This window comes from Bos taurus, chromosome 5 (genome assembly GCF_002263795.3).
Source record: "Bos taurus isolate L1 Dominette 01449 registration number 42190680 breed Hereford chromosome 5, ARS-UCD2.0, whole genome shotgun sequence".
Classification (NCBI taxonomy): domain Eukaryota; kingdom Metazoa; phylum Chordata; class Mammalia; order Artiodactyla; family Bovidae; genus Bos; species Bos taurus.
In genome coordinates, this window is record NC_037332.1 from 90,657,438 (window position 1) to 90,680,693 (window position 23,256).

General features: G+C 39.9%; 1 protein-coding gene and 1 pseudogene across 19 annotated transcripts in view; one reads left to right on the forward strand and one right to left on the reverse strand.

The window, feature by feature from the left end:
• Positions 1-23,256, reverse strand: part of PLEKHA5 (pleckstrin homology domain containing A5) — a 262,176-nt gene that overhangs the window by 56,822 nt on the left and 182,098 nt on the right. For 13 of the 19 annotated variants that reach the window (XM_024992610.2, XM_024992609.2, XM_059887050.1 and 10 more), the window contains 4 exons: positions 19,537-20,086; positions 15,363-15,446; positions 12,453-12,572; positions 11,602-11,655 (listed from right to left, as the gene is read on the reverse strand). In XM_024992610.2, the coding sequence (XP_024848378.1) occupies positions 11,602-11,655; positions 12,453-12,572; positions 15,363-15,446; positions 19,537-20,086 (808 nt within the window). The remainder of the gene's footprint in view (positions 1-11,601; positions 11,656-12,452; positions 12,573-15,362; positions 15,447-19,536; positions 20,087-23,256) is intronic. The other 6 variants (XM_059887049.1, XM_024992612.2, XM_059887051.1 and 3 more) reach the window with 2 other exon arrangements.
• On the forward strand, positions 16,624-16,844 carry LOC107132516 (ubiquitin-like protein 5; annotated as a pseudogene).

Sequence of the window (23,256 nt, forward strand, 5' to 3'; positions counted from 1 at the left end):
CTTTCTAAACAATCTACAATTTGCATCAATTATAAACGTAAATTGTTTGGAATTTTCTAAATTTGTACTTTTCCAAACAATTTACAAATTATAGGGTCATCCTTTTTCATCTATGGGTCTTTTAAGAATTTTGTTTTTTTTAATTAAAATCCTTTTGGCTAAAGGATACATTTTATAGATCTGATTTTTGCTTCAGTGGCTTAAATCTGTTTTCCTTTTCTTCCCCTTGGAGAATATTGTTTTAGGTTTTTTAATTGGAGGATAATTGTTTTACAATATTGTGCTGATTTCTGCCATATATCAACATGAACGAGCCTGTTTTCCTTGATTAATAACTTTAAAAAAATACTGTTCCTTTAAGCAATGTACTATTATCTGATGACACCATCTTTATTCCTGGTATCCACAGGAAACTGGAAATATGAAAAGAACTCAAAATACATTTTGTAAAAATGCTTTATTGTGGAAAAGATGTTTGAAATGGCCATATATTTCTCTTCCTTGAAAGCATTTTGCAAAATGATACCATAAACTGATATATTTTTTTTTCCTAACTTGGAACACTGGGTCTTAGTTGCAGCATGTGGGATCTTCAGGGGCGGCATGTGGGATCTTCAGGGGCGGCATGTGGAATCTTCAGGGGCAGCATGTGGGATCTAGTTCCCTGACCTGTTTTGAACCCGGGCCCCCTGAATTGGGAGCCTGGAGTCTTAGCCACTGGACCACCAGGGAAGTCCCAAAACGATACTATTTTGAAGGAACAAAACATTCTCAAAGTCAAAATCTTACATCATTTCTGTTAGGGAAAAAAAAAAGTATTTGTTTTGGCCAATGGGTAAATCTACTCTAAGATATATTTGAGCTTTAAATCAAAATTAAAATATCCTCTAGATACAGGATCTGGGCTTTATTAATAGCAATCGCATTCCTATTGAGTTAAAGTTGGCACTAACAGAATTCCTACCATTAATTCAAAGATTTATCAGCTTATGTTTTAACTACATAATCACATCCTTAGGTTGATCCCAGAAAAGATTCTGGCATTTATGCTCAACTTTATTTCCTTCCTGAGCTTTGAAAACCATTTACAATTCTACCTTATAAGCTCTAACATCCTGCCTGACACTGAGCTCCATAAATCTCTGCTGAATGAACTTACTGGAAAAAAAAAAAATAATAACAAAAGATAGAAGCAAACAAGAGCCACAATAATTGGGTTATAAAATATTAGTTTTTGTAAATAAATCATGGAACTGTATAAACATTATGCATTTTAGGAAGGGTGGGGAACTATTGTTTTCATTTTCCTGTCTTGGTGGTGGTGGTGGTGGTACTTGAGAACGTGTGTCTGACTCTTGTGACCCCATGACCTGTAGCCTGCCAGGCTTCTTGGTCCATGGGATTTTCCAGGCAAGAATCCTGGAGTGAATTGCCATTTTCTTCTCCAAAACATATAAAGATACATATAGAAATACTACAGTTTTATTAAACTAAAGTTTACTAATAGCAAATTATTTGGAGAAGAATCTTTAAAATTAAATCTTTTATCTTTATAAAACTAATTATACATCATTAAGGTACTGTGAAAGCTGAATTTACCTTGGTAGGTGGGAAAAATAACCAGTTATATAACCAAGAGCTGATACTTGTCAGGTAACAAAGATCAGCAACCTGAAACAGAACTATTTTAGGTACAAGAACAACTTTATTGATTCTGAAGGAAGTAAAACAAATTTTAAACAAGAAAAGAAAGAAAACTCATTAATACAAGGTATTCATCCTAGCTTTGTGATTTTGGACAAGTCATTTCAACCTGACTGAATGGGGATAAGAGTCGCTGGCCACACATTGCTGAGGAGGGTATGAGAGGCAGGTGGGGCATGGAATGTGTCAGAACTTGGACAGCTGTGGAGAGATACAAGCTATTAGCATGGACAGATGCTGGACAGGTGCATGGTAAAGAGAACGGGGTGCTTTCGCCTCATCTGAGAAACGATGAGTCACTGGAGAAAAGGCTTTATGGGGGAGGAGGTGTTTGTGATGAAATGAGGGCCTGAGGAACAGGGAGCTTGAAGTTTCCTGAGTTAGCTGAAAGACAATGCGGCAGGTTTAAGTACAGCCAGGATTTGGCGACTAAATGGTGCTGAGGAGCTTAGTACGTGTAACGTGTTTTGGTGGCATTAAAAGGTCAGTTTTCATTCCAATCCCAAAGAAAGGCAATGCCAAAGAATGCTCAAACTACCACACAATTGCACTCATCTCACACGCTAGTAAAGTAATGCTCAAAATTCTCCAAGCCAGGCTTCAGCAATATGTGAACTGTGAACTTGCAATGTTCAAGCTGGTTTTAGAAAAGGCAGAGGAACCAGAGATCAAATTGCCAACATCCACTGGATCATGGAAAAAGCAAGAGAGTTCCAGAAAAACATCTATTTCTGCTTTATTGACTATGCCAAAGCCTTTGACTGTGTGGATCACAATAAACTGTGGAAAATTCTGAAAGAGATGGGAATACCAGACCACCTGATCTGCCTCTTGAGAAATTTGTATGCAGGTCAGGAAGCAACAGTTAGAACTGGACATGGAACAACAGACTGGTTCCAAATGGGAAAAGGAGTTCGTCAAGGCTGTATATTGTCACCCTGCTTATTTAACTTATATCCAGAGTACATCATGAGAAACGCTGGACTGGAAGAAACACAAGCTGGAATCAAGATTGCCGGGAGAAATCTCAATAACCTCAGATATGCAGATGACACCACCCTTATGGCAGAAAGTGAAGAGGAACTAAAAAGCCTCTTGATGAAAGTGAAAGTGGAGAGTGAAAAAGTTGGCTTAAAGCTCAACATTCAGAAAACGAAGATCATGGCATCCCATCCCATCACTTCATGGGAAATAGATGGGGAAACAGTGGAAACAGTGTCAGACTTCATTTTTCTGGGCTCCAAAATCACTACAGATGGTGACTGCAGCCATGAAATTAAAAGACGCTTACTCCTTGGAAGGAAAATTATGACCAACCTAGATAGCATATTCAAAAGCAGAGACGTTACTTTGCCAACAAAGGTTTGTCTAGTCAAGGCTATGGTTTTTCCTGTGGTCATGTATGGATTTGAGAGTTGGACTGTGAAGAAGGCTGATTGATGCCTTTGAACTGTGGTGTTGGAGAAGACTCTTGAGAGTCCCTTGGACTGCAAGGAGATCCAACCAGTCCATTCTGAAGGAGATCAGCCCTGGGATTTCTTTGGAAGGAATGATGCTAAAGCTGAAACTCCAGTACTTTGGCCACCTCATGCAGAGTTGACTCATTGGAAAAGAATCTGATGCTGGGAGGGATTGGGGGCAGGAGGAGAAGGGGACGACAGAGGATGAGATGGCTGGATGGCATCACTGACTCGATGGACGTGAGTCTCAGTGAACTCCGGGAGTTGGTGATGGACAGGGAGGCCTGGCGTACTGCGATTCATGGGGTCGCAAAGAATCAGACACGACTGAGCGACTGATCTGATCTGATCTGATGATCCATACTCAATACCATGCAGACATTATGTATCAGTTAAAGTACAATCTGTTCGGATAGTTCGGCAGAATCATACAGAACTGTTTCAAGTGTTTTTAAAGCACTTTTAACTCCAGTTTCAAGGTATTTTTAGCTTTAATATGAGCTGGTAGAACACAACTCCGGGGGTCCTTTCAGGTAGCCTGCTAATTGTCTTCCTTTTCACCCACCAGGTTGGGAGAAGCTGCCCCAGCCATAGCTGGCGAAGATTTTCCTCTGTTCTCTTGGGGACTTCAATCACTTCAAGTTCTTGTCTAAGCAAAGAGCTAAAACTAAGGTCCTGATCCTTCTCAAGTCCATCAAGCTCTTCCCTGAGGATGATATGTTCAATAAACGTTTGTGACATCAATGGGGTTAAAGGGGACCAGTGTTTTGAACCATTTCTGCTCTTGGTTTTGTTTTTTTTTTTGGTCAGGGAATTGAGGGATCAAGATGACAGCCTTAATTTTGGACACACAGGAGATGCATCGAAGGCAGAGCTTCCAAATGGAGATTTCTTTGATCAACTAGAACTACATGATGGGAACTGCAGAGACAGGTGTTTTAGACACCCTTTGTGCTCCCTCTCCATGTCTCCTGTTTCAGCCCTTGTTCTGTGTTATGAGAACCTCCGGGCGCTCATGTATGAGTAACGTCAGTGTACTCAAGAGCTGGTCTCTAGGGGCAACTCTGGTCAGTGAAGGATGGGAGCGAATACAAATGCTGCCCTCTTCTCTAGGTCAGCTGGTAAGTCCACAGGATTTCTATCTGTTTGTCAACAAGTATCAGAAGAGGCCCGAGTTGCTTCTGGCAGTTGATAAGCTATTCCCACCTTCCCGGCTCACTCTCTTTATTCCTGTACCTTGGGATTACTTCTCAAAAGTAAAACTTCCTGCAAACAAGCCCACATCAAGGAAGCCCACATCACAGACTCTGCTTTCCAGGAGAAATCCAGGGGCTAGAGATGAACAGTAACAGACAACTAGTGAATGTTCAGATGAGAGGACACCAAGACACCGGGCACTTCCATAAAATTAGGGTTGAGATGGGTGAAAACAGCAAACAGGGACAGATCCATCACTGTAAGGAACAGGAGAACTGTGATATAATGGGGAAGCATCAGAGAGGCTGAGAGGTCAGTGTATTGACACACTTACACATTCTAAATTCTAATCTACACACTGTCCATTTATTTATATTCTGCCATTAAGAGTCCACCCTAAAGGAAATCAGTCTTGAATATTCATTGGCAAGACTGATGCTGAAGCTGAAACTCCAATACTTTGGCCACCTGATGCGAAGAACTGACTCATGTGAAAAGACCCTGATGCTGGGAAAGACTGAAGGCAGGAGGAGAAGGGGACGACAGAGGATGAGATGGCTGGATGGCATCACTGACTCGATGGACATGAATTTGAGTAAACTCTGGGAACTGATGATGGACAGGGAGGCCTGGTGTGTTGCAGTCCATGGGGTTGCAAAGAATTAGACATGACTGAGAGACTGAACTGATTATGATGTCATATCCTGGTTAAGATATTTCTTGATGACATCTCCCTCTCCCTACCACTACTATGATCAAATATGCAGAGGAAGGGAGAGATAGAAACAGAAAAAAAGAGAAATGGGATATGTGAGAGAGAGGACTGCTCTGAACAGCAAGGCACCAGAAAATACTGATATTCTATACCACGTAATTAATTTGGGTCCGTATGTGCTAAATAAGATATTTTCAATTTTCCAGTTTCCTTAGCTTGCTTTTTCCAAATGCCTTTCCTATATCCCCTAGAAACATTACCCCCTGGAGCTTTCAATCACCCCTAAAAATAGAAGCTCTAGGATCCCTTCAAATATTAGAGAAAAATGGGATCTTACTTAATAGCTCAATGGAATAAAGGTGCTGAATGGCCAACCATGAAAGCCATGGAGAATCTTTTCAGTCATCTTGTTAGCATTTCTTCCCTTTTAGGGAAGCTGTTTTTCATGAACACAAAGAACAAAATGCAAGAAAGTACTCAGATTTTTTACCTTGAATGGTTTCAGTACCAATTATATACACCCGGTTAACTGTTCATTTTTGCATTTCCCTTGGCATAAGTATGTTTAGAAGTGGTCAGACTTCCTGTTTTTGTGGTTTCTTCAAAGGATATAGAAAGCATGCAGATAAGGGATGTCCACAGAACCAATAATAGGGTGTCAGACTTCTTCCAAAAGTCACTAGTAGTATTGGCGCATGGGTCACAAAATGTTAGTATTATAAAAGAGCTACATTATATAATCTGAATGCTACTACCAAACTTTTGCATTTTAGAAACTTCAATGTACTCTTCCAGATGTTTTAGAGGTTAGTGGTGACCCAAGGACAAAAGAGCAGATAAAACAAAGGAGGGTCTTGGAATGCAGGAATGGAAAAACCAGACCCTTATCATCCTTCCCTCCCCCATGTTGTATCTATTAATGGATTTCAAGTCCTCCTGAGCAGTATTAACCTGTCTCCCCTCCTACTTGAGAGAAGGTATTTGCTTTACTCTTCCCTCCATCCAGTATATGTGCTTCATCCAATCAGCAAATGACCCACAAGACCCGTATCCCACTCTTTGTACCCTAGAAATAAAGACCCCTGTTCAATGTCAGTTCTCCCTTGAGCTGGCCTGCTGTTCTAACAGCATCTTCCATTCTGATAAACTTTATTTCCCTCTTATTCTGTCTCATGTCTGGAAATTCTTTTCCAACCCACACCCAGACCACAACAGTTAGTATAATAAAAGACTTACTTCCTCATAAGCATTTGATCATACCTAAAAAGAAAAAAAGAAAAAATTTCCTGATAAAAGACGTATTGAGGGCTTCCCTGGTGGCTCAGTGGTAAAGAATCTGTCTGCCAATGCAGGAGACACAGGGTTCGATTCCTGGTCCATCTGGGAGGATCCCACATGCCACAAAGCAACCAAGCCTGTGCACCCCAACAACTGAGACTGTGTTCTAGAGCCCAGGAGCCACAACTACTGAAGTCCACGTGCTGCCACCAGAGAGTAACCACCATCCCCCACCCCACACTGCAACTAGAGAAAAGCCCTCACAGCAACAAAGACCCAGCACAGCCAAAAATAAATAAAGTTTTTCAAAAAGAAAGACTGAGCTTTTGCCTTGCAAACCTTAAACATTTTCATGCAACAAGAACACCACAGGCATTCATGACTTGTATTTTTCTTTTTTTGTACTTTGGCGAACTGGTTTTTCATGAGAAATTTCCAGCTTTTCCATGAAAATCTGAGGATAAGGTTTAGCCATCTGGTGTTAAAGAATATACTATTTGATGCTAAATTCAGAAATGATTTAGTTCTGTTCCAGGTGGGGAGGAGAAAGCTCCAGCTGGGTAAGGGCAAATGAATGTTATAAAGTGACTAGCAGAGTTACTTTCTTTTCATGAAGAACTTTTGAGTACACTAGGAACAGGCAATCCTCAGGACAGGTATGGCTGTCCCTCCCTTTCCAGTTTTCATGAAGATATTTCTGATGCAATTAACTATAGTGACTCTTGAAGGGAGAGGGGTAAGGGCGGAATGTCATCATTTAAAGGTCATCTGTGAAAGCACATTCGATGTTACCATTTTACGTTTAAAAAATGAAAAATCATCTGCTACAATACCGACACAAGCAAAGCATGCATCTGTAGGAGTCAAACTCCATTTATTCTACCAGGTTTCCTAAAACGGGGAGGCTGGCCACTGGAGTGCTGGGGGAGGAGGCAGGGAAAGAGGGCTGGTATAGGCTCAAGGTCACCTACCAGCAGGCAGCGTGCTTGCAAAAGGTCTGCAAAGCGCCGCTCCAAGCCTCTAGATCCTTCTGGTCCTACGTTATCTCTTCATCTCAGTTCTTAAGCATTTCCTTTGCTGTTACCATGGCCTACATGGAAAACTGGCAGAAACTCCCTCATAACTGCTCTTCGATCACCAACAGAAAAAGAAGGAAACAGCAAGTGAAGAAGAAAGAAGCAAAGGGAAAGGAGAAGACAGATGGCAACATGTCCTAACTTCCCCAATCCTGTTACTCCTCCCATCACAACTGAACAAATAAGCACCAATTCTTGCTCTACCTCTTCATCCACAGAGGTCGTGCCTAGTTCCCTCTCCCCAGCTCTTGCTCTAGTTTCTACAACCCCAGCTTCACTCCTTGGCTCAATCCAACCAGTCCTGGTCCATACGACAGGAGCCAAGAACTACACAAAGGAGGAATCCTTGTAAGGGACAAGATGAAGAAAATGAAGTCCCTATACCTTGTTAGGCCTGGTGAAGCAGAGATATACACCCCAGCTGACAAGCAGACAAGAAGGTTGACTACAGTAAGCTTCAGTGGAAACCTGTTACTCTGGCTTCAAAGCGATGATGTACATCTGGCTCTGTGAAAACATCAGGAACTCCTAATCATCAAATAAAGGTTCAAAGGCATAGTTCTAAAATTCAAGCTCAATTTGTCCTGTTCTGAGAAAAAAGGAAAATATATCAAGAAAAGTCTCTTTTCCTCATTGTCAAAGAACTCTTCAGGAGGAGATATCATTACAGTTGCTGATAGTCTCAAATTTACTTCTAGCTTCCTGGAAAGTAGAGGTCATTGCAAGATGTACTTACGGCTTCCCCCCCGTCCTGCCCCCTACACCCCATATTCTAGTAGACAGAGAAATAAACAAGGGAAAAGTCAATGTCAAATCCTTTCCATAGATGTATTTTAGGATGAAACTGTCAGGTTTCACAAATTGTAACCAAAAGTTTCTCTAATGTTCAATGATAGCTAAGTTAAATGAGAAGAAAATGAGTTACTGATACATTATGTATTTATTCATTTTCTAAATAGAACCTTGATGAGGTACATAAAGTATCTAGTTGGGATTATCGTATGTTCACAGATTATACATTAGGGCTTTGATATCTAAAAATTCATAAAAATGACAAATAAACAAACCTAGGCTCATATAGACTTTGAACAGTCTACTAACTGGGCTATAAAAACATAAGCAAACTGTGATAGTGTACTTCAAAGTAAAACAGAAAGCAGAAGAAAATTCTACCATACAATTAGTATAGTTTTTGTTATTATAAAAAACACTCCAGTAAATGACTTATCTTCATAATGGTGATATGGCACCAGAAGTTAAGAGTTTGGGGTTGACTGTTTAATATGTAAATTTTTAGAATTTCAGATAAGGTATTTTTATTTGTTATAGTATCAGAAATGAATTTACCTAGAAGCACTTTAGAGACTACACTTTGGTTCTATTTTTCATGAATAATGATAGGGATTAAGAGAATTTAAATCAATTAAAAATTGGCCTTAGGTTATTCTGATGATTTATTTGCACAAGCAGAACAAGTGCTGAAAGAGTATCAATTAGTACATATTCTCTTGGTATGATATATAGTCTGTAAAATGTGACCAGAGCCTCTGACGTTAAGGTTTTAAAATCTACTTTCAAATTTACAATCATATAAAACTGGTGAATTAGTTTATAAACCCAGGCAACCAATAACGCCTATAAAAATTTACCTGGTCATCTAAAATTGGCTACTGGCAGTAATAAGATTAAAAGCTGGAAATGTTTGAGCTGAAAAATTTCATTAAAATTAAAATTACCAAGAATTCTTTCTACATAACTTAATAACCTTTCTACATAACTTAATAATCATACTACTGATATAAATAAAATATAGGACAGTTCAAAAATAAATATTTCATTTATATCAAATGCAATTATTTGAAACCATAAATTTTTTTGATTTATTTAAAGAGAGATTTTTCTTTAGGAACCCTTAACAATATCCACACTTAGGCATATCTGAGTTTCTGGGCAAAGCCCTCACCATGTTTTTATGTATACTTTCTATTACCAAAGAATGGCCCAATTTTTGCCATCAGAAATAGTCACTGCAAGTCATCAACAATCAAACTCTATAATTCTTTTCACTATCACATAAATTTTTAAAGTGGAATCAGACAGCTATTTCAGGATCTAATCTAAGAAAAAGGTGAATCACTGGAAAAGCTCTGCTGACATGCTGAGAGTACAGAGAGGACAGGATACAAAGTTGAAAGTTTAATTTTAATTAACTAATTCATTAAAATACAACACACCCTATTCTTTTACATTTCTAGAGGCTAGAAGTCTGCAATCATTTCCATCTGCCAAAACCACTGTGTGGGCAGGGTCATGTTCCCTCCACACTGTGGAGGGGAGAGCCCACTTCCTGGCCTTTTCCATCTTCTTTAATTTTTTGATGTGGACCATTTTAAAGTCTTCATTAAATTAGTTATAATATTGCTTCTGTTGTTTACCCTTTTTTTTGGCCAAGAGGTCTGTGGGATCTTGGTTCTCTGACGAGGGATTGAACCCACACCCCCTGCATTGGAAGGTGAAGTCTTAACCACCGGACTACCAGGGGTTTGTGTCTAAAAAGCTGAGATTTTAGAAGCCACCTGTAGGACTGTCAGCATGGCACATCAGGAAAGGCTTGGCGGGGCATGCCAAGGGAGCAAAGGATGGGAAGGGAGCCTCAGCCAGATCTAGGCCACTGAAGCCAAGGGAAGAAGCAGCTCAACCTGGGAAAGGAGGATGAGGAGAGACATTTGTGCAAATGGTGGTATTTCCATGTATTTACCTGCCCTTTCCCAAAAGCTGCTTAAGTTCTGTGGGTCTGCAATAACAGATTTGATTTGATGAGGTACATAGTAAATTAATAAATCACTAGGATTATTTCCAGAGATTCTAGATAACTTCAGATTCACATTTATATCACTGCTTTTAACCCTCATTTTTTTGTGAATCCCACTTTTTCAGAACTATCATTAGATTTATATACAAAGGAGCTTCTAAGAAAGTTATTTCCTATGTATGTTAGAAGCTTTCTGGCAGTTTGGAATTTTAAGCGAAGACTTATCTTACTATTTTGTTGGCAAACATGTCTTTATTACTGATAGCATATATAATGTACACTGTGGTTAAAATTAATAGCACCAGATTCTGAAGTGAAGATCAAAATTTGGATTCATGAAATGCTGATTTTTTAAAGCATTCTGATGGGCAAAACTTGGATGAAAATATTTTGTGGGAAAATAAGTTATATATCAACAAAAGTGTGTTTCTTTCAAAAATTAAAAGAAATATGACTGATGGTCTTTTCAAGGGTTTCCTAATGCAAAATCCCTCTTTAAGTAGAACTAATTTAAAGCAGTGCATTATTATTTTGTTTCAAACAGGACAGGGCAAATATAAATATGTAAATAATTTCTTATAACACTTTCCACAGTAACTTCTTTCACTTGATAAAATATTCAAGTTTAAACATTTCAAAAACAAGCTAAAGGAAGCGTTAGCTTAACTTGTATGGAAAAAAAGAATTCACTAGAAGAAATTTTTATTTAAGAACATATTGAAAATTCTCATCAAATTAAAATTAAATATTAACAGGGAATTTCATAAACACCAACATTGAGGAGTGTCAGTCCTTGTTTATGAACTTCCACTTTTCAACATTCACCTTAACCAACCACACTCACTACCACCACTGAGAGAATGCAACTATCAGTCTCTATCAAACTGACACTGGGAGGAGATGGTGAACAATAACACAATATCTTCACACATTTCACCCATCCTTAACCTCCCTTTTGGGAATACAGAGCCCACCACACCGGTCTCCTCCTAGCCTTCCAAAAAAAAGCATTCACAGCTGGGTGTCTATTTCTTTAATGAGGTCACCTCCAAGCTGATGTAAGCCAGTAAGTACAAGTTTTCTTGGGGTAAGAATAAAGAAATCTAGTGAGTCCAGGCTCTCAACTTCCAGAGACCTGACATTTGTATCCTGCCTCATCTCCACACCTGTCCTTTCTAACCTGGTTATTATGGTATTCCTGAATTTCCCTGGTAAAGGATTTCTTATCAGCCTGCCACTTGTAAAAGTCACGCTATTAACTCAAAGTGTCTGAAATATCCGAGTAGCCTGAAAATTGTACTACACTTAAAACATTAAAACGTAAGGTACGATAAGAAAGAAAAATTCTTCAAATCCCACCTGATGATCCAAATATATGGTGTTCCTTTGAAGGTGATGTGAAAGGATTTCATTCTAGTAGACGTCAATCAAGAAACAAAGGGACAGAGAAAGAGGGTGCGGAATTCATGAAAAAGTCAGTTTTGAAACAGGAAAAACAGGTAGTCTGCCACCACCTATTATGTCACAATACACAACAACTTTCACACATGCCCCCCCATAAATGGTACAGATGACATATTCCATTACTATAAAAAAAAAAAAAACTGTTCTGTAAGAAATTATGTAGACATGCATATAAGCTGAAACAGTAAGCAGAAAAATCCTTCAAATGGCTTTAGCAGACTCCATGTTAGAAACTTTACATGTTAATTCTTTTCTGCAATAGAGGACTACTTCTTGGGATGTTTATAACCAGAGACTATTAAACCCTTTGAGAAATGTTTCCGTGTGTTCATTTTTAAAATTGAGAACACAAGGAAATTGATCTTTGGCAATGAAAAGGCAGCATTTTTAGAAAGATGATCAATTCTCCACTGGTTACTTTATGGGAAATGATGGGACTATTCAATCTGGTTCACCGGAGTTGCGGTGTTTGGTGGATGACAAAGCTATTCTGAAGTCTTGTTTGCCTTTCCTTGCTCACAACCAAAACTTGGTGGGTGAGTGGGTGAAGGGAAGGCTGAGAAGAAATGTACTCAGCCCACATTGATAAGGTATGACCAAAGGAGTTCTCAAAGGGTCAATAGGAGGTCCTGCAATGGTAGCATGGCTTGTGCTCATGGGAATGACGCAGGTCGGACTGACTGACGATGAGCGGCTCAGAGTGAGTGACGAGAGCAGACACACAGACACGTGGCTCCAGGGCTGACCTTTGGGCTGTGGGCCTCGAGTTTGAGCTGCATGAGCTGTGCTAAAGTGTGCTCCCGGATACTACTCAGCTCCGCCTGCTGCCGTCTCAGCTTTATGAGCAGCAGTGTAAGCTCCTCGGGCTGAAGGAGTACAATTTAAGAATCCAAACAGTGGAAAACAGATTAATTGTGGTCTTAAGTGACAGATATTAAACCAAGATTTCTTGGCTAGTTTCCGATTACGGCTGACATCAAACATAATGCCTAGGCACTATGATGATAGGTTCTACATAAATGCATAGATATCCAGAGAAATAGAAGGAACAGTGTTACTTGGTAAGGTACAGCAAAACAACAGTATATTCAGGCATTTTCTCAGAACTCATGAGAGACTGTTCATACATTCAGTATGAAAAAGCAGAATGCCAAAAAAAAATTTGTACATGAGAGCTATAATTAAAATATATTGTCATGAGTTGTTTAAAAATGGTACCTAAGACTTTTACAGCAGTAGAACAATACCTGCATGCCCAACACTCTATTTTAGAGAATAGGACATAAATGCAAAGAAATAAAATTCATGTAAAATGTGGATGACATCTTCACATCATTAAGTTTAGTTAGCACCTGGGATCTATTAATTGCTTCCCAGTCATATTTTTAAATGTCACTGTTAGTGTTTTCACAGGATATTTAGTATTAACCAAAAGACCAAATTTTTTTTTAAAGGAAAAAAAAAAATATATATATATATATATATCTATATATCTACTACACGTAGAAAGCTTCCAGGTGTGCACAAATCCCCCTTCCATGCTCGGAGGACAGCACAGAACCTTTCGGTTCCTGACTGGTTATTCTGATCCCTGACGGGGAATCAACTTTCAAAGGTAGATAAAAATTGCTTAACAGGCCGATCTGATGTATTTTTCTTCATTAGAAATGCAGTAAAGTGTGGTCATCGACAGTCTTACAGGCCATAAAATAATGTTCCATGTTTTTTTCTGAGCTTTGTTGTGATTAAAAACCACACAGAGTCCACAGGGAGACTCTCTTCACTTAAGGGTTGCAAAGTGCCCTGAAAATGTCCAAGCCAAAAACTGTTCCCAAGACTGACTTGCTTTGCCAGCACCATAGCATCACACCCACTCTCTTCTGTTCTGTTTGTTATTGCTCTTTATCTTTCATATAAAAACAATTTTTAGAGACACAAATAATTTTGTAAGAAGTAGAAGTATAGTTGATTTGCAGTATTATGATAGTTTCAGGTATACTACAAGGTGATTCAGTTATATATATGTATTCGGATTATTTTCCATAGTAGCTTATTACAAGACATTGAATGTAGTTCCCTATGTTATACAGTAATTCTTGTTGCTTATCTACTTTATGTGTAGTACCCTGTATCTATTACAAATTAATTTTAACTGTTATTTGAAGTTATGTTAAAAGTTCCTGCCTTCAGGTGGAAAAAGATGTCAAAAGTAAACCATCATTACTACTGGATCCTCAGGATAAAAGTGGGTATCTATGCAGATGAGACAACAGCCTCTTCTATTAAACAGTCACAGAACGTGTGTGCGTATAACTTAAAGAAGACATTTCTTAACCGAAAACAAAGAACTGCCTTTGCTCGGATGCCAACTACATGCTGTGATCTCATGGCTGTGGGAAAGTCCGTATCTTATGTCACTATATCCCCAAGCTCTAGAGATCTTGCCAGAGAGAGGGGAGGGTGGAGTAAGGGATTAGACAGTCTAAGACCCAGAGTGGTGTTTGACAGAAATACTAAAAGAAAAAACCTTAAAACTCTGGCTTACTATTTATGGAGTTAAAGAGATTTTCAAAAGGATGAAAGATTCCAACAAATCTGCCAGATATTTAGATTTAAGGCAAAATAAAAAGGCACAGTGGACTCCTCTAAAATGAGGCGGTGACACATAAATTTTATCCTAAACAGCCACTAGAGGGAGAAAGGGAGAAGGAAAGCTCAATACAGGATACTTAGCGACTTAGCAGCAGCAGCATTAATGTCCATCAGATCAACAATATTTAAAAATTCCAACAGTTAAAATTCCCTAGTTTTAGAGAAGTATAATAGTATCCATAGCCTTTAATAAATAAAGCACAAGTATTTCAAAACCAGGAAATCTTCCTTATATCTAAGCATGTAAGAGATGAAATAAAAAATGTTTGAGAAATACATGTAAGATGAATTTGTTTTGATTGTTACAGGACTTTAAATAATGGACAACTATATGGTCCTCATCTTCACAGAAACTGAGACTAAATACTAGTATTAAAGCATAGCTCCCCTGATAGAAGAATGCAATGAAATTTTGAGAAGTCATCTTTTCTTTCTAATTTGAAGAGCAACAGTGTTCTGGTAACATAACTCCTTCTCAATTTGAATAGAAATAACACTGACTATGAACTGATCACAGTAAGCCCTTGCTTGAACCTCGGATCCGGGACAGTCTCTCTGTATAAATATGTAAATCAGTTTCTTTTCTGCTCTAAAGTAGTTAATCTACATAAAAATCCACCGGAGAAACTTACCAGGCCTGTGGTTTGACTACACACACAGCGTTACTGGATTTGTTCCCCTAATGAACCACTCCAACTTCTGTTTTAAGGAAAAGGAAACTAACATTCAACGAAGTAAAGAAACCCTCCCAGGTTATACAGTAAATGTGGAAAACAGCATCTTATACCGAGTCAGACATTTAGCGAAAAGGAATCAGGCAGACACTGATGTGGCTACATGGTTGCAAACTCTACCACTGAGCATCTCTTCCACAAAACTGGTAATGGTTTTTCTCTGAGAGGCACCTCTCTGAAAACTCAAGCTTAAAAGCTGTGTCAGATACATGCTATCATGTGCAGCACATAAATAAAACATGATATGGTAAATAAAGATATCGTACTCACCGTTTTGCCTTGGAGGCTCTGGGGACTAACAGACTGTAAAGTGAGGCCAGCTGGCATTGACCTCCGGTCAGGCACGTACATGTGCTAGGAAGATAAAGGTACGGTATAAATTCTGTGGTCAATGTCAGTGATGAAAACTGTAATATAAAATGCCATTTAAAACTGCTACTAGTGCTTATGAAAGAAGACAGATACTAAAGCTTCAGGATTAAAATACACACTCTGATTGACAGAATAATTCTATATAGTCGTTTGGCTCAGTGGTTCTCAAACTTATTGGTCTCAGGATCCCTATATGGCCTTGCATGGTTGCTAAGTCACTTCAGTCGTGTCTGACTCCATGAGATTCTTATGGACTGTAGCCCGTCAGGTTCCTCTGTTCATGGGTTTCTCCAGGCAAGAATACTGCAGTGGGTTGCCATGTCCTCCTCCAGGGGATCTTCCCGATCCAGGGATCAAACTCACATCTCTTATGTCTCCTGCACTGGCAGGTGGGTTGCCTGGGTACCACCAGCACCACCTGGGAAGCCTTCTTTCTGTCATTAAAAGAAGATTTTCATGACAAGAGTGGTATTCTTTTACAGTTTTGCAAATCTCTTTAATGTCTGGCTAGATTTTCCTATCTGCTGCTGTATTCAATCTGTTGTGATAATCTCTTTTAGGGGAAGTACATGAAGAAAATCCACCTTCGATACAGGTATTTGGAAAAGGGAAGAGAACTTGAATAGTTTTTTTTGGATATTTGCACATGTCCACATTTCAAATGATCCTTTTACCCATTCTTGGTTTTGTGACATCAAACACAGGTCAGGTAGGAAATACTGGCTCAGTAAAATATGCAGAGTTTCCAATGGCTGGCACTTGTTTTTCACTATATGAGATGAGCAGCTCCTATCTGTTAATACCATCGCTGATCTTTAAACACTAGAAAGCTGTCAAGCTCAAAGAGGCAGGTACAAGATTCCCCAAATTCTAATTTTTGCTTGAAAGCTCAAGTGGTGTCATTGGTGACAAATATCGTGGGCTGCCTTCCTTGAAGTGACAGGCAAGCGTTCCACTCTGGAAGTGTCTGTCAAACATCAAGTCTGAACAACTCTAGTTTGTCGTTCGTTCTTTCAAGTAAAAATGGTGTTTATATATATATATATATATATATATATATATTTTTTTTTTTTTTTTTTTAAAGAAGGGCCCAGGCTCTGCACCCCAGTTAGGAGGCTGTGGTATCAGCTGGTTCCAGGCGATTCGAGCTCCAGCCAGGATGATCGAGGTTGGCTACAACCACCACCTGGGGAAGAAGGTCTGCCTTAAACACAGGGCTGCTGACACCAGTTGGGATCTCAAGAACCTGATCACAGCCCAATCTGGCACCCACTGGAACAAGGTCATTTTGAAGAAGTGGTTCATGATTTTTAAGGACTGTGTCTCTGAGGGACTATAAGATCCACGATGGGATGAACTTGGGAGCTTTATTACCAGTAGGGCAGAATTCCTCTTCCCTGCCCTTTCCTCTTCTCCCTCTTTCAACCCCCACACTAGTATGAACGTTTGTTTTTGAAAACTCATGCTAATAAAAACTTAGAGGTTGGACTTCCCTGGTGGTCCAGTGGTTGAGAATCTGCCTGCCAGTGCAGGGGACACAGGTTTGATCCCTGGTCTGGGAAGATCCTTCATGCTGCGGGGCAACTAAGCCCGTGTGCCACAACTACTGAAGCCTGTGTCCTAGAGCCTGTGCTGCACAACAAGAGAAGCCATGGCAATGAGAAGACTGTGCACTGCAAGTAGAGAGGAGTCCCCGCTGCTCGCCACAAGTAGAGAAAGCCTGAGTAGAGCAGTGAAGGGTTAGCAAAGTCAAAAATAAATAAAAAACAAAACAAAACATTAGAGACTGAAAAAAAAAAAAAGGAGCTAGTTTAGCTTGCAACTCAAATAACCACGCAAGCATTTTTCTCTGAGACAACCATTAGTACTTGGGTATGCAATAGACATGCTTTAAGTACATTTCCCATTTCATCACACAAACACTATGGGATGAACAGTCAAGACTGAACACAGTTTTCTTTTACTGTTTCATGCCGGGGATTGAGTGAGAGTGAGCCTTTATTTTTACAGCAAATCTGTGACAGTGAAATATTACAATGACCACTCACACTCTGAGCCATTGCCTTGACGCAGGCTAAGGCGCTAGTGCTTTTACCCAATTTTCAGTGTTTTCGCACTGGTAGGAAATGACAACACAGTCAACAATGCCTTATTATTATTATTACAAAAACAGTTCTGAGCTTATCAGAGACGCCCTGAAAGGCTAATGGGTACCTCAGGTAATCCCAGGTACTCCCTAAGGGTCCATGAAGCTTATTTTGAGAACCACGGATCACATCAAGGAAGATGATAGGACAGTTACAAAGAAAACTTGGCAACACTGGAGAAGATTTTCAGGAGGACCAGATGTTAGCTGACTAGGAAAACTGGCTAGACCGCACACCCTCATCTCATATTTGCTATTGAAACAGATGATCAATTTTGACCATGAGAACACTGTTCAACCATGCACTAATAATTTGCATTTGATCAGATTTCTCTTGAATATTGTTAATAATTTTTATTAGCCTTTGGATGTACGAAGTGTCAAAACACTGAACTCTCTTACAAGGACATTCAAAGTGAGCCTTTTTTTGGTGAGACAAACTAAAGCTTCTTTCAAAAGAAACTTTTTGATCGACTTATTAATTCCTAACTAATGCTTATTTATGGAAAAATCAAGCGAACGCTTTATGCAATGATGTAACTGAAGGAGTCAGCCCATCACAAGGACAAGAAAAGGCACTTTCGAAAATAGCATAAAGCGAGAGGCTCTTTAGAATTTAAACAAAGGGAAAGAAAAATTCCTTTTCACTTTAGGACAGACATTAGGATTTGGTTGCAAACACAGTGACTAATCAAAACGATCTGCTTCAGCACTGTGAAAAGCTGATCGATGCAAGGTGTTCCAATTTCACTTCAAAAAACCTACTAAGCAAGACTTGAACCAACTTAGCTGCTGCTGCTGTTTGTTTATTAGCTAAGTTGTTTCCGACTCTTTGTGACCTCATGAACTGTAGCCCACCAGAATCCTCTGTCCATGGGATTCTCCAGGCAAGAACACTGGAGTGGGTTTCCATTTCCTTCTCCAGAGGATCTTCCTGACCCAGGGATTGAACCCCTGTCTCTTATGTCTCTTGCATTGGCAGGTAGATTCCTTACCACTTGGGAAGCCCCTAAACCAACTTAATATGTGCATTAAAGCATGATCTCTATATCTTAATTTAAAAAAATATATATTTGGAGAATTCCCGGTCAGACTAGTGATTAGGACTCTGCACATCACTGCCGAGGTCATGGATTTGATCTCTGGTAGGGGAACTAAGATCCCACAGGCTGCATGGCGTGGCCAAAAAAAAAAAAGTATACATACCAGTAAGTGATGTTACTTTAATATGCAACTGGGCACCTGAGGAGGTATTTCAGTATGCTGTATCTTCAGCTGGTGGTTAGAAGATGAGGATCATACTTTTATCTTAGCACAGAACATGAAGAGCCTGACAGAAGACTGTAGGGGTGCTACAAGAGGCAGTGTAGAATTTGCAAGTGTGCATAGGGTCAATCCAAATGCAGGCCGTCTTAACCTACACGGAAAGCTGATGAGAGCCACTCTCAAGCAGAGAGGAATACATAATGTATCCATTCCAAAGAGCTGCTCCTGAGAGAAGACCTGCAAGCTTAGGTTTTATACATGAGAGTCTGACATTGCAGAAAGTGCTTCATTAATTTTTAAAACAAACAAAAAAAAGCTGGTTTTGCCTGCCTCCTGCCCATTATCTTGTCTCTGGCATTCACAAGAAAGAGCAGTGTACTATTAATAGAAATAAAAGGCTTCTCGCGCGGCTCAGTGGTAGAGAACCTGCCTGCCAATACAGGAGATGTAGGTTCATTCCCTGGGCTGGGAAGATCTCCTGGAGGAGGAAATGGCAACCTACTCCAGTATTCTTGCCTGGGAAATCCTATAGACAGAGGAGCCTGGTGGGCTACAGTCCATGGGGTCACAAGAGTTGGACATGACTAAGAGACTAAACAACTAAAAGTAAGCTGCAGCATCCTCAGAGGAGCAATGAACCCTGATGAGCAGATGTCTTACCTTGGGATGATGGGCCCGGTGCCTGCGGTCCATGGTCATGTCTCTGCGGTCCATGGTCATGTCTCTGCGGTCCATGGTCACGTCTCTGCGGTCTATGGTCACGTCTCTGCGGTCTATGGTCACGTCTCCCCTTTGAATTGGCGAAGACACTTCCGACCTGTAGGTCCGCTGAGGGGAGAAGCCCTGATAGGCGGCTATGGAGCCGTGGGAGGGTGACGTGGGGATGGAGTGCATTGTCTGGTCGGAGATGTTAACCATGGTTTTAGGGCTGGTCAGGGAGCTGTGGCGAGGGAGGGTCCCCTGCTTGTTGTAAAACTGACGCTGCTGCCACTCATACAGCTGCCACATGGTGTCGTCCCGCATGGATCTCCGCTTCTCCTCGGCTCCGGGTCCCGCTGTCTTGTCGTGGGCCGAGGGTGTTATGCTGCAGATGCTCTCCGGCCTGGTCTTGCTGTTTCTTGGGAGGGTTCTGTAGCCTTCAGGGTAGCGGGCCATGACTGGGGCTCTGTGGCTTGGCATGTTTCTTGGCAATGTTTGGTAAGAGATTACTCTGAAATAAAAGAACAATTGCAACATAAAACTGAAGGACAGCTGCTTTCCAGATAGTAAATTAGAGTACGTTTTTGTTTTTTCTTTTTTTCTCCCCTCCTGGTAGGTAAAATGTATACTGAAGATTCATTTTTTTTTTTAAGGTGACTAATGAACAGATTTATTTTTTTTAATGAAATCTAATTTGATGGATTGAATATACTAAGTCAACAGCATCTGTGTTGCTCACATAAAAGACCATTTATTCCACACAATGTATGGTTTGGTTTCAGGAAGGAAGGGTACTATACTTTTTCCAGAAATAAAAATGTTCAAGATATCAAGTCCGTCCTCATGTCTTACTTGTTTTTACATAAATAATCTCCTAGAATCTCATCTTTACACATCTCAACAGAATACTTAATTTCTGGGTGTGGATGGAACACGGGAGTTTTTGAGCTGGCCTACAGAGCATGGAGACTGGAAATGAAGGACTGCAGGTGGTGAGGCTCTATTGTACTACGTCCTTCTGAAAGCATAACTGTTTACGGGAAGAAGTACATGAATCAGTACCTTTGTGGTCTGAAGGAATCATTTCCCTGGATAACTTCTGAGAAATAAAAATGACTCAAAGCTAAAGCTAAAAATTTATTTTTTAAAGACAAAATTCTTCAACATGCTATTTCAGACTCAAAACTGCAGATCTCCAGAATAGTATGATGTTTTAATACTTGTGAACTTTATTATTAATCAAGTGGGAAGAAGCAGTTGGTCAAAAACCAGGAGGGCCAAGCTTGCATTCTTGTTTTCCCCCCAAATACAGAGACCTTAGAGAAGTTAGTTACACCTCTGGGACTGAGAGAAGGTTCAAGTGTGTGGGGGGAGGAGACTAAGAAGAGATTATATTCCTTTCAATACTTGGGATTAAAGAAGAGTTAGTGGACTGGCTGGAACCACAATGCAGGCCTCTTACTTCCTTAAGCAGCAATCTACTCTCTTTATTATGTCAATGATTCCCTTTGAGACTTAAGATTTCTCAAGACTTTGAGATTCAATGAAAAAGCAAACTCATTCTTTTATTTAAAAATTTTTGCCAAAAGTATGGAAATAATTTTAAAAAACTTTACTATTCTATTGCAATAATATACTTAAAGATAAAAAGATACCCCTAAATTAGGAAGGGCATAATCTTAAAGTGCTGGGTGCTACTGAAATCTGGCCAGCTGAAATGTTTTGGGATTTGGCTTTCTCATTTAGAAGAGGATTTGATCACACAGTGGTCTTACAATTCTAAAGTCCCATGTTTTATTTTGTATTTTGAAATATTTCCAGTTCCTTCAACCATTCTTTTAACTGAGTTTTCTTCATCTTGCTGAATGTCCCTCAGCTTCTCCATGTCTTGAGCTGAGCCACAAGGGAAGTCCAAGTATACTGGAGTGGGTCGCCTATCCTGTCTTAAGCGGATCTTCCTGACGCAGGAATCGAACCAGGGTCTCCTGCATTGCAGGTGCATTCTTTACCAACTGAGCTATCAGGGAAGCTCATTAATGTAAAACAGACTTGCTCAAAATTAACCCTCCCTCTCAACACACACAAACCACTTCTGTGAGCCCAACCATCTGACAACTTTGGAGTGGGGGAGGAAGGTACCCCATACCCTGATATTAGCAGTAAAAAGAAGTCTTTTTACTGCTTTCTCTCCATGTAAATTTCCTATTTTTTCCCTGCTTGATCTCCCTCCGATCCTCATCTTCTCTGCTAACATGGAAGCCAGAAACTGAATAAAGTCCAGAGCTGGCAACCCCACAGCTATGTGCTTAGGAAGTATGTCAGACAGGGGAATGATTCCATTCGATAAATTCTGCCCTAGTGCTCCAGCAGTGTACTCCAGCTTACCTTGGTTATTGGGCCACTCACAAACTTAAGAAATACCACAGACACCTTATTGTGTAAGAAGCTCTGGATTAGGCACAGAACTGTATCAGAGTAACAAATACCAAAAACATAAATGATATTAACTTTACGTATGCTGTTCAGAAATATGTAAAAAGGTCATTTATAGGTACATAAAGGAAGGTCACATATTTTCGATTTAAAGCAAATGAAAAACTGCCTGTGGACTAATGTTTAAATTCCAGTTCAGAAATCTGACAACACAGAACTCGGGCATCCACACGAGCTGGACCCTGTGGCTGAGATGGCTACTGCACTTGGATCATCTAACTGCGTGATCGACAACGGCAGGCGATTTTCCTACCAAGCTTGGCTAATTAAAAGTGACTACAAAGTGTAAAGGGCTCTTCTGCCATCTTTGGAACTACCTTTTGGAGGATTTTAATGGAAAATCTGCTTATCATCAAGCAAGTTTATTTCCACCCCATATACTTTCTACCACTTTGAGACCTTTCTTAAAAAAACTAGTTTCCTACAGTGTTTTTCTCCAAAGAAATTCAAATTAAGCAAACTGTGATTTACTTTTTAAGTGAAAGCTTAAGTAGCTCTGTCGGCGCCTTCATCAGGTTTTGTGCCCCATTCAACAGCACCTGCCTGTCAAACGCCCTGAAAACCCTGACACGTGAGTCTGCCATGCAGAACAATGGCTTAGGCCCCAGCATCTGAACGGGACCGCCCCTCACAAAGGAACTTTCAGGCTCTGTTCACAGATGCAGGCACCTACTATATGACTACATAGGAAACCTCTTTTCTTTCTATTAGAACTTTAGGAATGAAAGCCAGCCTTTCATAGTTTCACCAAATGAATTCTGCCATCTATGACCATTATGCTTCTGCCACCGATAAAAATTATTTTGCTGTAAAACCTCACCACTGTTTTTGAAGCATGAAGTCCACATAATAATGTAGATGACCTACGTCAATGATCTAACCTGGACTCCAGCCAGGGAACCCAAACTTGGAGGAGCAACGTGAAGGGAACCTGAGCTCCAAATGACCTCAGGCCAGCCTTTAGAAGCTGGAAGGTCTGCAGTCAAAATTAGTAAGTCACAGGGAGCCTTTATGGATGTTAATTACATCCAACCAAGGACTTCGCGAAGTGCTTGAAAACTAATACTTATGGCTCAACAATTAAAAAAACTTTAGATACTGAACCCCTTTAATGGTTCATTTTCAACCTTAAGAAAGTATGATTCTACTTGAGGAAAACTGATTCTATTAAGAAGCGAGATTTAATTT